This window comes from Tachysurus vachellii, chromosome 25, assembly GCF_030014155.1.
Source record: "Tachysurus vachellii isolate PV-2020 chromosome 25, HZAU_Pvac_v1, whole genome shotgun sequence".
In the NCBI taxonomy this organism is placed as follows: domain Eukaryota; kingdom Metazoa; phylum Chordata; class Actinopteri; order Siluriformes; family Bagridae; genus Tachysurus; species Tachysurus vachellii.
Window position 1 is genome coordinate 8,274,237 of NC_083484.1, and position 14,327 is coordinate 8,288,563.

Genomic DNA, 14,327 nt, shown 5'->3' on the forward strand with positions numbered 1-14,327 from the left:
AGATGTGTATAGGGCATTAGACTGTTGATGCATATTAACTTCTCCCTATTTAATTCTAACAAGACAGAATTGCTTGAACTAGGACCACCTGCAACCAGGAGTAAGCTGTTTGATTAAATAAAAACTCTGAATGTTCTTTTTGGTTCCTGTGCAGTTGTAAAAGACAGTGGTGTGATTATTTTTCTTTTTTTTTTTTAAATCTCATGAATGTGATATTACTAGGAAAGCCCATTTTCATCACAGAAATATCGTTAAGATAAGAAATATAATGTCACTACATGATCCAGAAAAATGACTTTTTTTCTAGGTTTGATTATGCCTTGGGGGCACGGTGGCTTAGTGGTTAGCACGTTCGCCTCACACCTCCAGGGTCGGGGTTCGATTCCCGCCTCCACCTTGTGTGTGTGGAGTTTGCATGTTCTCCCCGTGCCTCGGGGGTTTCCTCCGGGTACTCCGGTTTCCTCCTCCAGCCCAAAGACATGCATGGTAGGTTGACTGGCATCTCTGGAAAAATTGTCCTGAGTGAATGAGAGTGTGTGTGTGTGCCCTGCGATGGGTTGGCACTCCGCCCAGGGTGTATCCTGCCTTGATGCCCGATGACGCCTGAGATAGGCACAGGCTCCCCGTGACCCGAGGTAGTTCGGATAAGCGGCAGAAAATGAATAAATGAATGATTATGCCTTAAGAACTAGTAGATGCATAAACAAACTTCTGTTACTCCTAGCTAGAATCATAAGGTAAGAACAAATCACCTGTATCATTTCCATAATACATTTTGTATTGTCACATTTTGCCTTGATTATAAAATACTGTTACTTACCTATAAAGCTGAATGGTCTCATCATGCTCAGTACGTGGGCAAACTTTTATGACTGCGACACCTAGTTTGAATGTGAAGACCACAGCATACTTCATACCACAGTTACGGAACAGCTTTTCAACTAATGTTTAGGTCTCTGACACAGTCTTAGTCACATACTTATTTTATGTAGTTCTGAAATTTGTGTATTCAAGGCTTTTGTGATTTTTTTCTTCGGTAAAGGGTGCCACCCCAAGCTGCTACCATGTTTGTGTTCACCTCCTGGCTCTCCCTTTTAGTTATGCTGTCATAGCCAGTTGTCTTATTTTTGGAGTCCCTGCTTGCACTCTGCACACAGTTTATATTGTCCTTGCCCATTATATGATAACGGGAACACATGCTGTTGAGCTACACATGCTACTAAGTGATCATAATCACGTCTGCTCTCCTAACCTGCCTAATCTATTCTGATGCCCTATTTCTGGTTTGAGGCTCATCACTTGGAGACTGCTAACATCTGCTGAGGATGGTTCTACATAGACAGCCTGGAGATACATGGCAGTGTTGTGGATAGTATACTTTAGACTGCAATTGCCACAATCAGTGAACAGTTGACAGGACAGACGATGCTATTATTAGAATGCATCCCATGTTTATGCAATTGGGACTTTTGACAATATAGTACAAGTATAGAAGAGAAATTATTTTATAAATTCATTCATGTGGCACCCAGATAAGGATGGGTTCGCATTTAGGTCTGGATTTCCTGTAAGTATCTGGAGTAAGGAGTTTTTGCTTGCCACTGTTGCCTCTGGCATGATCTTTAGGGAAAATATATTTAAAATGTATAGCTATTCATTTATGTTATTGCAGCAATGTCTATTGGTAAAGATATATACACAATATAAATAACATTTCTCTTGTATAGCACTTATTTGCCTTACAATAGAATGGATGTCATTTAGCTCACATGCTGCATGATCATCCCGAGGCCTCAGATTCTCAAGATGAATAATTTTCTCACTGCATTCTCTTTCTTCATGCTGGTTCTGAGTGATCATCTGTCCGTAAAAGACTTTGCAAAACAGCTATAACCTCAGATACAAATTTGTCCCCATCTCTAAAATGCTGCCTTCATTTTCCTTTGGCAAATTGTGCCCTAACATTAAGCTTCATGCTTATATGCTCCCTTATACAAGACTAGTTCTTTTGTTTTTGCAATGCACTGAAGACATTTGGGTTTAATTCAGTCTCATTTTAAATGTATAAATTAAAATATGGATATGAGACAAACAGTATTTTAGCTTTCATTTCGTAATATTTACATCTGGATGTGCTAAAAAAAGGTTGAACCTGGCACATTTATTTTGAACACACATCATTATCAAGAGGGACATATGACAGACAGGTGTTTCTTGAATGGTCAGTGCATATTGGGTTAAAATTACAGTAGGTTGAATAACATGACCGTTAAGATTCATATCTGCTATCCAGGGTTGAACAGATGCCTTGTGCTTTTTCTACCTAAACTAAATTTTACATCATTCCCCTTCCTTATTTATTTATTGATTTATTACTACTATTTTTTTTACGTTTGTGAGCAAGTAAGTGTAAGAGTTTCAGTCCACACTGGAGCTGGTTAGAATGGAAGACTCTGAGTGCGCCGTTTTTCCTGTCCACTTTTTCCCACGTTTCCACGCGTAATTCCATTGTAGCCATCCATTATTGATCAAAACTATCTGCCTATTCATTAATCAATCATTAATCCGTTTGTTAAGACGGACACCACACTGACACTAACATATTTAAATATGTACATAGGATAATATTTGACTTCCTTTACACGGAGTGTAATAGATAATGTGACCGTGTACAAGTACTTGACATTTCTACCCGTTATGTCCATAGTCACGGACTCAGTGATGGAGAGGGATCAGGCGTGTCGGAAGAAGCTTCAGTCCTCTAATGCCCTTTTAAGGGTGATAGGACAATGTAGAAGACGAGTGGGAGGATGGAAAAGGAAAAAAAAACTGATGCGATGGGGGAAGTTTACGTGTGTGCGCGCGTAAAGTCTGACGTCTCCTGGAGCAGGTTATAATACAGATCAGCTGAGATATATAAAAGCCACAGTTTTAGTTTCTTGGGTCGGCCTAAAGAGAAAAGCGCATCTCTAAAGCACCTGTTCCTGAAGTGCAAACATCCCAACATACAGGTAAGTTATAAAAATATTCAAAATGTGTCAGTGATTAATTGTATTCTATTAATCTATTAGTATTCATTAGTGGTTTTAAGATTTAAGAGTTTCTGTAATGTGGTATAAGGCATCATTTCTGGTATCATTTACTTAAAATGGGAAAGCATTCTGGAAAAAAAAAAGTTCTGAAGGCTTTTAGTGAGAAAACGACAGGTTTCAGAACATATGATTACCGTTATGTTCAGCCTATGATTGCAGTCTATGTATTTTTTTTTTAACTGTATTTCTTTTATTCACTTTTGCTCTTAGGTCACCCTGTAAAACATGGAAGACAAACGTATTGTTAAGCTGATTTAGTTCTACTTAGATAAGAAAGCCAAATAAGTAAGCCATCATGCACAATAAGGAACTATACAATCAACTATACTCATCTTTTCTCCTACATGTGATGTGAATTAGTTTTTATTGTTGTCATGTAAAAATACAATTTCAGAAGAGATTTCTTTAGTCAAGTCAAGTCAAGTAGCTTTTATTGTCATATATAGCTGTTGCAGTACACAGTGAAATAAGACAACGTTTCTCCAGGATCATGGTGCTACATAAAACAAAGACAGAGCTATAAGGACGTATTAAGTAGTCCTAGATACATAAAGTGCATCTGTGCAACCTGGTGCAAGCAGTGCAGGACAAGACAAAAAGACAGTGCAGGACAAAAGACAGTGCAAACAAAAAATACAAGACATTACACAAAAGACAATAAACAGAAATAGCACTGACTGTGAATAAATACTGTATATCCAATCAATATTGCGTGTGCAGAAATACTGGAATGAATACAGTATTATAGCAGCAGCTGCATGAGATATTGTAATGTACTGTATTGTGCAAAACAGTAATCGACTGAAATGTAAGACAGCATGTGCAAAGAACAAAAACAGTGTGCAAAACAGCATGTAGACAGTTTGATGGATGTATAACGGAAGAGTGTGTATATGGTGTAGGACTGTGCAGTCCATACAGTTGATGTGTATGTGTGTGTTGTGTTTTAGTGTTGTATACACTACTCCTCCGGTATGGTGTTCAAAGGTGGTCCTGTGTCTCGGCCCATTCGAACCCATCAGCATCAGCAGCGCTCCTTTCCACTGCGCTGGCTGTCGGTGTTGATCCTGACTCTCCTCATCCTGTCCACTAGCGCCACCTGTGCGCAGTGCACCACGGTTGAGCAAGACCTGCACATCGTTCACAACGTCGACAACAGAAGTATGTAAACCGAAATACTATCATAGATGTGTATTTGGATTTGCTTGTTATTGGGCAAGGGTACACCATGGGTCAATTTAATTCAATTTATTTGTATAGCGCTTTTAACAATAGACATATTCTCAAAGCACTTTAACAGAAGTATAGAAACAGAATAAAAATGTAAAAATTAAGTTACTATTTCTCTCTAATATCTCTGCCCCAATGTGCAAGCCTGATGAGATGTGACAGTGATAAACTCCCTAAGATTAGACTACAGCTTGCTGGCCTATATGTCAAGGTCTAATTTTGAAGAATGGCTGATTTGACAATTTTTTAGCTGAAGATACCCAGGGTTATTTTTTTTTTTCTAATTTTATAATTGAGTGAAAATTTAAGTATCTAGAAAATCTCTCTATAAAAGCACAAACCCAAATAAAAAAATTATTACAATTTAAATCCATTTTAAAATTGGCTAAAATTGGCTTTGTCAATCTGTCAGCCGTTGGAAATGGTAAATGATTAATAGAATTACATTTTTTTTTCTACAGGCCCTGAGATTGACCCGTTCTGGTATGTGGGTCGCGGCGTGAGACCCATCGGTCGCTTCGGGAAGCGTGAAAGTGACGCACCGTTTCAGCAAGCGCTCCTTTTACTGCTGCTCAGCGCGCTCAGAAACACGCAGAACGAGCGCATCGGAGCCTCCTCACCAAACACGGACTATTACTCAGAAGTGCACAAATCCTTTATTTGAACACCTATAATAACTAACACCCGAAACGTCTTGGTTTTGGAAGGGTTTTGGAACAACAGCAACCAATTATATAAGGTAGCTTATTATAGTACTAGTACTACACTTTACTTTATAATAAAAAATGAATGAAAACATTACCTGCATAACCAATCTACATCACAAACTAATTTACAGGAAGCATACATTAATAGGCTGTCTAAAAACTTAATGATACGTGCATTAAATGCATGTAATTGGTCTTTACAGGTCTTTAAAATTGCAACAAAGCTAAATTATTATTACAAAAGAATGTTAAATACAGCAGTGAGGGACTTGTATGCAATATCCCTCTATCATCGATTGTAATCATTTTATTGTCTCCTAATTCCTGATTTAATGTTCTATGTTTTTCACGTTATCTCACATTTGCTGTTTCACTTACAAATCCATTTATTGCTTGAATATATGTACATGTCCATCAATGCAATATATTCCTAATTAAACATATGGACTGACTTCATCATTTGGTTGTTAAAAATAAACCTCTTTACTGTCTATTTGAAGCAAAGCACAATTCAGTGTGAACGTCAGGTATGCAAACTTTATTAATGTATTCAAATTTGGCAAATGAATATCTTAGCACATTTCATTGTTTTGTAAGTTTTTCTTATGTGAAAACGCAATGGCTTCAAATATCACAATGAAATAGTGAGAGGGAGTGCAGTTTCTACTCTTCACCTTCTCTCCTTCAAAACACAAGATGAACCACCAGAAACTAGACACACAATGTGTAGCACAACATCATACTGATAATTCTTGCAATTCTTACTAACACATCCTGAATATAACAGACAATATCCTACTGAATATTTTATACAGTAGAAAAATACAGGATATTGCCCATTTCCTCACTGAGCTTTTTCATGGACAATCTATCTGAAAGAAGGAACATGCATTTATACACAGATATTATCACAGGACAGGACTGAGAGGCCCCCTCCCCTTCCCCAATACACACAAATCTTCTGAAAGAATTAGAAATAGTCTGCTACAGTAGTAATACAACACAAACACACTGGAAACTAAAAATAAAATCTATGATTTTGTTGATAATTTACTTTTATTTCCCTAATACTTCTAACACTGAACTAAAGACTAGTTTTGAATTATATTACTGCAATAGTTTTGTCATGGAGGGCAGAAACTAAATCTCCATTAAATCAGGCTAAACTATTAAACTCAGGTTGTATATTATTATGATAGTGAGCATTGATTAGTTTTAATTTCCAGAGGTATAATCTATCCCATTCCATGTTTAGACCCCACTTTAGCCAAACATACATAAAATATTTAAAACAGCAGACGTAACTGTTGTAATTTAAAAAATTGAAGTGTAACTATTTAAGCCCCCAGTGTGTACTTTTCTCACTGTAATGACTACATACCATTTATATTAATTTCACTGTAGTTTTTGAATAATATACTTTACAGAGAATAGCTGAATAATAAACTGGCACTTGAAGGGTTTTAAGATGTCATGATAGAACTCTGGAGCACACAAACCAATACTGTGGGCAGAGAGTCTTAACAAATATCACAGTGAAATGACAAGATAAGAAATGTACTGTAAGGTTAGCTTAAATTGTACATTATTTTTCACACATAACTAAAGACTGTTCCTGTTTAGTGTCTTTTTGGCCTTCCATGTTTTAGTTTGTTCTTAGTTTGTGGATTTATATAGATTTTTAGCAACTATTACCTTACAAATTTCTGCAAGGTAATAGTTTTTAATACTTTTTAAGTATTGGTAGTATACACTTTACTGTAAAATTGATCCACGTGGCTTTTCCTTTCATTTTTGGCTGTCAAATGCAGTTGATTATGGGCTAAACACAAGTAGGAATGAAGTTAGGAGAGTAGAGACTAAAGACATCCCTGTACTGTAGGAGTGATGTAGGAGAAATTAACAGGAGTCGATCATTTACCATTTAAACATTTTTCTTAATATGCATAGAATAGAGAACATTTCAATTCAGCTTATCTTTCTCTTGTTGGATTCATAGAATCAGTTCCTCTTGGCACCACTCAGATCACCAAGTAGCCAGTTTTGAGCCCTTGAACAAGGTCCTCTATGCGCCCCAGCTTCTGAATTACGACTGATTGTGTGCTCTGACTCTAGTTTCCTAATAAACTAGTATATGCAAAATAATTTCACTATACCATATTTGGATATGTAACAATAAAGGACATAGTTATCTTTTGCAGTTAATTATGTACTAATACATCTTTAGAGAAAATTATACCTGCATTCATGCAAACGCAGGAAGATTAACTGTATGTATATGTATTTATGTACTAACTTTCAGTGGTCAGTATTAGTGTGGGATGTACAGTATTTTTACTGGCCACACATTCATCATTGTAATGAAGGTGCTTCTCCACACACTCCTGTTACATCTATGGGTCATTGTTATGAAAATATTATGACAGCAATATCAAAAACACAATTAAATAATTAATTATAGCCATGCTCCTGATTTGATCTGATAATTGGCATACACAGTTAGATCACTGAGAATCTGATTTTGGAACCTGTGATATAATTCCATGTAAATTAAACATAATTTAAAAAAAGATATTAATTTCCATTGTGCAGTAGTTCTTTTTTAGATTCACAATGACTTTTCACACATATAGCATTTTTAAGAAACACAGTTTGGCCTCTTTTGGGAACACAGATCATACACAATTGTATTTTTGTCACACTGTCAACATCCAGAACCAGAACTGACATTTAGAAAAATCATATACTGTATGTACAACTCTATATATGGAGTTTATATGAATATACTCTCTATGATGGTAGTTTCTAAGGCCGAAAGAAAAGCGTGAGACCCTGGGAGGTGAAGAACAGGAATGTAGAAAAACTCATGACACTTTTTTGTTTATGAATGTTCAGGTGCGCTGGCATGAGATACAAGAGTTTGCTCCAAGAAAATACAGCAAACAACACAATATTTCTGGCAGAAGGGTGAGTTTGGGAGCTTCATTCTTATATAATCCCTCTTGTTTGCTGAGACCATTTTTGAAACTGGGTGATGGCTGAGGAGTTGAGAAGGAGCAGATGTTTTGAACAAGGCACTGGTGTGGGCCTGAGGGTCAGTAGACAAAACTGAGATGGAATTAAATGACGTTGAGGATCACAGACCAGGATGGAGGTTGTGTCTGTTACTCTCATGGCTGCAAATATTTTGAGTCTGCATCTGAGTTTTCTGGAGAGGAAAAAAAATGTTTTGAGACAGGTTTCTGAGAGCACTCTTTCCCAATGCATGTCTGGTGAAGGTGGAAATGGAATGAATGAATGTGATATGATTAATCTATGCAAAGTATAGGATTGTAGGGAACACTCCATTTTTCCATAATGCTTTAGGACATGGCAACAAAATGGAAAATTTTCTAAAGTAGTTAACTAGAAAGGCTGTAGGATGGCTTTCTAAACATATTACAAAGTTTGCCTTTTGAATCTGCAACTAAAGGTGAATAATTAATGGTGAGCAGCCATCATCTGTGATAGATCCAGAGAACTAACACTAATTAAAAGGGAGTTCTTTAGGGAAACAAAGATAGAAGGGAAGGGGAAGATAAAGGTGAAAAAAAGGATATTATTGACTTATTCAGCACCTCTAATGGACAGTGTGCCACTCATGCAGACTGATGAATTTAGCTGTGCCTCTTCCTATTTTCCATGCTCACATTTTCCTTCTATATTTCTGCTCATATTCAATTTTTTTATCTTATTTAGAGGAATACTTCTTTGATGAATATCAATAGAATGTGAGGGGGATATGTAGTTCTTCTATGGATCAGGGAAAATGGTTTAGGGATCTTAGCATTGATCCACTGGCACACGTACATTCAGAAGGACACACACACACTGCACTGTTCATACAGGGTACTATATTTAGCAAGTTTAGACTTCAAAAAAACATCATTTGTTCTATATTTACATTTTGGAATAAGGAAATGAGCCATGTTAGGAAAAACACAAATGTTAGACAAACACAATTTGCTTCATCACTGGTAAAGTGCTGGGAAAGACTTCACTATAAAATGAAGTTATAAGACACGTTAATTTGTAAACATTACATTTTTGTTTGAAAAGTGCGTTAGCACTTTTTAAAGGCAATGGGTTATCATGCCAAATATTTTCTTTATTTATACTTGTTTACTCTTCTTTAGGGTAGTCAGATTTAATTTATTTTTAAATAAATTAAGTACTGATTTACTTTAAATGGATCTTTGCTTTACAGCATTTCATTCATTCATTCATTCATCTTCTACCGCTTATCCGAACTACCTCGGGTCACGGGGAGCCTGTGCCTATCTCAGGCGTCATCGGGCATCAAGGCAGGATACACCCTGGACGGAGTGCCAACCCATCGCAGGGCACACACACACTCTCATTCACTCACGCAATCACACACTACGGACAATTTTCCAGAGATGCCAATCAACCTACCATGCATGTCTTTGGACCGGGGGAGGAAACCGGAGTACCCGGAGGAAACCCCCGAGGCACGGGGAGAACATGCAAACTCCACACACACAAGGTGGAGGCGGGATTCGAACCCCGACCCTGGAGGTGTGAGGCGAACGTGCTAACCTCTAAGCCACCGTGCCCCTTTACAGCATTTCCTTTCATTAAATTTTGAAAAATTGATAGCTAAGTAAAATTTCTAGATGGAAAAAAGACACATAAATAATATCATTATGTAAACAATATTAATAACATATGACCAAGTTTGTTGCAAGTTTGTTGCCTGAACTATGATAACACTGTGAACATGCATACTGTGAGGGAATTTACCTGTGGCAGGTGGAGCAGGCAGCTTTCTTCTCTGGTGTCTTGAGGAATCCAAGGTCTGAGGCTAAGGAATATATCTACGTTAAAATACTATCATGCATCCAAATATATAAAATGAAAGAAACTAAATTCCAAGTGATCTGACATTTATGAAGAGCCTGCTTTCCTGCAACTAGAAATAACTGGCTTCTATGTAATTAAAACTAGCCCTTAGGCTCAAACAAATGACTTGCATTTAAAAAAAAAGTAAAATGACATTCTAGGAAATTATAACAACACAAATACCATTACTCTAATCTTTAATTAAATAAAATGTCTTACACAAACATTAAAGAAACACAAAAAGACAAAAAACTAAAAAGAAATGAACATACAAAACAGCTCAAATTTGGTGTAAATAAAAATCTACTGTATATCCCATGTTTTATTTACTTGCTGGATTATTCATAGAGCATTCCAAATCTGCGGATTTAATATTTAACACTCATATGTTATGTATGATCATTTATTGTTTAGACATCATTTTGTGGTTGTAAGCTCTCTCATATATTGTTGTGTGAAGAACAATTTAATCTTTCAGGAATATTCATGAAAATTATACTATACTAATTAGCCAAATATTATGGACCAGGTATTTGCCTATACCACAGTATTAGAAAAAAGGATCCAGGACTGCAACAGAGATGTCCCTATTAGATAGGGTTATAAGTAGAATCCGTTTTAGAAAATTGAGAGCCATTTTCTAAGCATATCTTGATTAGGAAGGAATTAGCTTGATTATAATGATAACTGTACATAACAATTATAACAAATAAACAATTGCATGTTTAACAAAGACAATTATTTTCTTTATACTACATAAACAAGTTAGCACTATATTCATAAAACTCACCTTGAGCTTGGGAAATCGAGAGCACACTGATACATTCAAACCAGCATTTTTAAGTGCTGATATTCTTGCTTCAATGTCTGAGATCTATAAAAAGAAACAGAACAGCATTCTATGTCCTAGCTTTATAAGAAGTATTGCATTGCTGATATGAAAGTACATCGTAGCACACACTTCTAAAAAATCCTGTTTTTGTCAACACTTCTTTAAATATTACAATCTATTTGATGATTCTTGCTCACTATGCTCTTTTTGGCATCTGATAATAGCACTTTCAGCATTTTAATGTGCCATGCCATGATGCCCAAGTCATCTCAAATCAAATCAAGATCAATGGTCACAATAGTTAAATCCAATAGAGTGCGTTTGGGATGTGTTAGAACAGGAGATTTGCAACATGGATGGGCAGCATTTATTTTCAGGTAATTACAAGATTAATCATGGAATATGTCTAAAACCTTGAGGAATTGATACCTTGAGAAATGATATAAGGGTTGTTCTTATCCATACACTATAATCATAAAATTGTTGGTGCATCAGCAAGTTTTTGTGGATCATCGAGAGCCACAGTAACCAGGGGAATGTCGACATACCACCACAAAGGACAAACCAAACATGAGTAACTGTTGATGCAAAAGGAAGCTACATACCTGTAATTCAGACTGCTGCACTTGAACAGCCGCAGTAGCCACCTGATCCTCCAGAAAGGCCAGTTCAGTTTCAGTAGTAGAACTGCTGATGCTGCGTGCACAGTCCTCCAGATCACTCAATGCCCCCTCCAGACCATATACAGTACCTGCAGCCAAGTACACCTACACACACACACACACACACACACACACACAACCAATGAATCCCAGATTTTCAATCTGCACACATTCCATATCATGCAAAGTCATAAAATCTTGAATTAAATTACATTACTTTGTAGTCTAAAGGCCATGACTACATATTTTTGACAAATTATATTAACCTCTCCTGTCCACAACCTGTTGTACCTGCTGATTATCTTTTGTTTCAGGAACAAAATATGTATTAGCATATTTTCTTATTAGCATATTAGCATGTGTCTTCAAGCTTATTATTTTTATTAGTTTACATTATTACATTATAGAGTAACTTTGCAATCTCAGAACTTGAAATTTCTATTTAATTTTTCCTTATATTAACTAGACTAGAAGACTAGAACTAGAATATAAACATAAGTTATGTTTACTGTTTAATATGAAAAGATGAGTATACAGAATTTACTTTTTGATGAAGTAAATTGAACAAAAATGATGAGAAAGAAAAACAATTCTCTGTATATAATCAAAACTCTTAGTTCACAATTTCAGCATTTACAAAGATACTACAAACAACAAATTTTCAAGCGAGACAAACAACAAATTTTAGTACAGTACAACAAATTTTCAAGCGAGAATGCCTGTTCAGTGCCATCTATCTATCTATCTATCTATCTATCTATCTATCTATCTATCTATCTATCTATCTATCTATCTATCTAGCATAACAACATAGTTTAACTTTACCTAGATAAGCCTCACAGCTTCTGGAGCAATGTTATTTGGAGTAATGAGACCAAAATTGAACTTTATAGTCACAACCATAAAAACTATGTTTGGAGAGAAGTCAACAAGTCCTACGGTGAAAAGTACACCATCCCCAGCATAAAGCTTGGTGGTGGATCTCTTATATTTTGTGGCTGTTTGAGCTCCAGTGGTACAGGAACTTTAGTAAAAATTGATGGCAAGATGAATGCAGCATGTTATCAGAAAATACTGGCTTTTTACAGCATGAAAGCTGCGCATGGGACTCTCTTGGAAGTTCCAGCATGACATTGATTCAAAGCGCAAGGCAAGGTTGTCTCTCCAGTGGCTACAGCAGAAAAAGGTGAAGGTTCTGAAGTAGCTAACACAGTCTCCTGACCTCAATATCATTGAGATACTTTAGGGAAATCTCAGACATGCAGTTTGTGCAAGACAACAAAAAATTACAGGAACAGGTGGCATTTTGCCAAGCAGAATGAGCAGCTACACCACCACAATTAAGGACCTCATACACAATTATTACATTTACATTGATGCTAAAGAAGAAATACACAATATTAAGAAGTATAGGTGTGCAAATGTTTGAACAGGGATTATTTCACTACTTTCTATTTTGTTATGTTTTGTTTAATGAGTGTGCCATTCTGTTATGACTTACATATTAACTTGAGTCCGATAAGAAATAAAATTATTTTGTTTTGCCTTCTTACTCATGCTTTCTTTAAAAAAAAGGCACACATCTTCAAGTCAAGTCACGTCAAGTCAAGAAGCATTTATTGTCATGTCAACCATTTATAGCTGATGCAGTACAAAGTGAAATAAAACAATTTGGCAGTGCCAGCCCAGCCTGGATAAAATGGGAAGGTTTTGTCAGAAAAGAAAGCTTTTTTTGCTTTACTCTTGCCTTACTTTTGGGCAAAATTATCTCTAATTCAGTGTCTATTTATACAGCTGTGCATGTTATGCATACCCTACTGCACAAATTTGAACTTGTTCTACATATGCTAAATGAGAACTAATGTGATGCGAATATCTGATGTGTCAAAAATAGAAATTGTTGGTAAAGACAGTAGAAAAATGCTGCTCAAATTTAAATAAATGACTTCACATATTGTACTTTTTTCCATTAGAGCAAAATATTTCAGTGTCATCCGTAATAAATATAATTTAGTTAACTGATGTTATTTACTGAATGATAGTTATACAAATAAAGTTGATAGTAAAACACACATTGATAGACAGTTCACATTAATGAACTAAAAATCTTAATAGAAATTGCAGGGTTCCACACACTTTCATTTCCACTGGATTCATATGATGATTTGCACATCTATTGTTTTATTAGGAAAAAAACGAAGACTGGCTTTTTTTTTTAGCATATTTTTGCTTTCAGTTGCTAAAAGACAAAACAAATTACCTAAAGGTTGGCAGGTCTGAAATGCTCATTTAAAAATGTATTTGTTTTGGAATTTTTTTAAACAAAAGTATTAAACTTTGGCCTTACATTCTCTTCCATCTTTGTAAGATGCTGGTCCAGTTTTCTGCTTTCTGGTCCAGAAGAAAGTGGTGTCCCAGCTGGGGAGTCATGGGGATCATGACCTTCAGCCTCCCCGATTAATTCTTCTGTGGCATTTAGGACCTTCAAAACCTCGGTGGTGATGCTGCATAGGGAAGCCGCCGAATATTTCTGTTACAAACACACACACACAAAATTCATAACTCTTCATGCACACTATTAAACTGTCATGAAAGTATTATTTTTTAAAACTTGTCATTGTCATTTCTAAGCTAGTAACCATGAGCACTGAACAGGCAGACTGTTAGGACTCACTCATTTATACAAGCACCTGCACAAAAACAAAAATATTCATTCCCAATCATTGCTCTTTATACTCATCTACAAGCTTCATTGATTTAAAAGAGGTTTGTGAAAACACAAAAGGGGATGAATAAAGCTTCACATGAGCTCATACACTTTTAGTGATGCACTGGGAGCTAGGACAATCACATCAGTCCTATGCATGAATAAAGACATAAGTGCAAGTACGCATGTAAAGAA

The 14,327-nt window shown here is 36.0% G+C and overlaps 2 protein-coding genes across 3 annotated transcripts in view; one reads left to right on the forward strand and one right to left on the reverse strand.

Moving 5' to 3' along the window:
- Positions 1-2,697: 2,697 nt before the first annotated feature.
- prlh2 (prolactin releasing hormone 2) lies at positions 2,698-4,986 on the forward strand. The gene is made up of 3 exons (XM_060861144.1): positions 2,698-2,778; positions 4,043-4,253; positions 4,784-4,986. The coding sequence occupies exons 1-3, from the start codon at positions 2,698-2,700 to the stop codon at positions 4,984-4,986; spliced, it is 495 nt and encodes a 164-aa protein (XP_060717127.1).
- A 572-nt stretch (positions 4,987-5,558) lies between these two features.
- The window catches only part of myripb (myosin VIIA and Rab interacting protein b), a 63,715-nt gene continuing 54,946 nt past the window's right edge, over positions 5,559-14,327 (reverse strand). For both annotated transcript variants that reach the window (XM_060862165.1, XM_060862164.1), the window contains exons 12-16: positions 13,773-13,955; positions 11,369-11,530; positions 10,722-10,805; positions 9,833-9,893; positions 5,559-8,237 (exon numbers count right to left, since the gene is read on the reverse strand). In XM_060862165.1, coding sequence (XP_060718148.1) covers positions 8,200-8,237; positions 9,833-9,893; positions 10,722-10,805; positions 11,369-11,530; positions 13,773-13,955 — 528 coding nt within the window. In that variant the 3' untranslated portion in view covers positions 5,559-8,199. The remainder of the gene's footprint in view (positions 8,238-9,832; positions 9,894-10,721; positions 10,806-11,368; positions 11,531-13,772; positions 13,956-14,327) is intronic.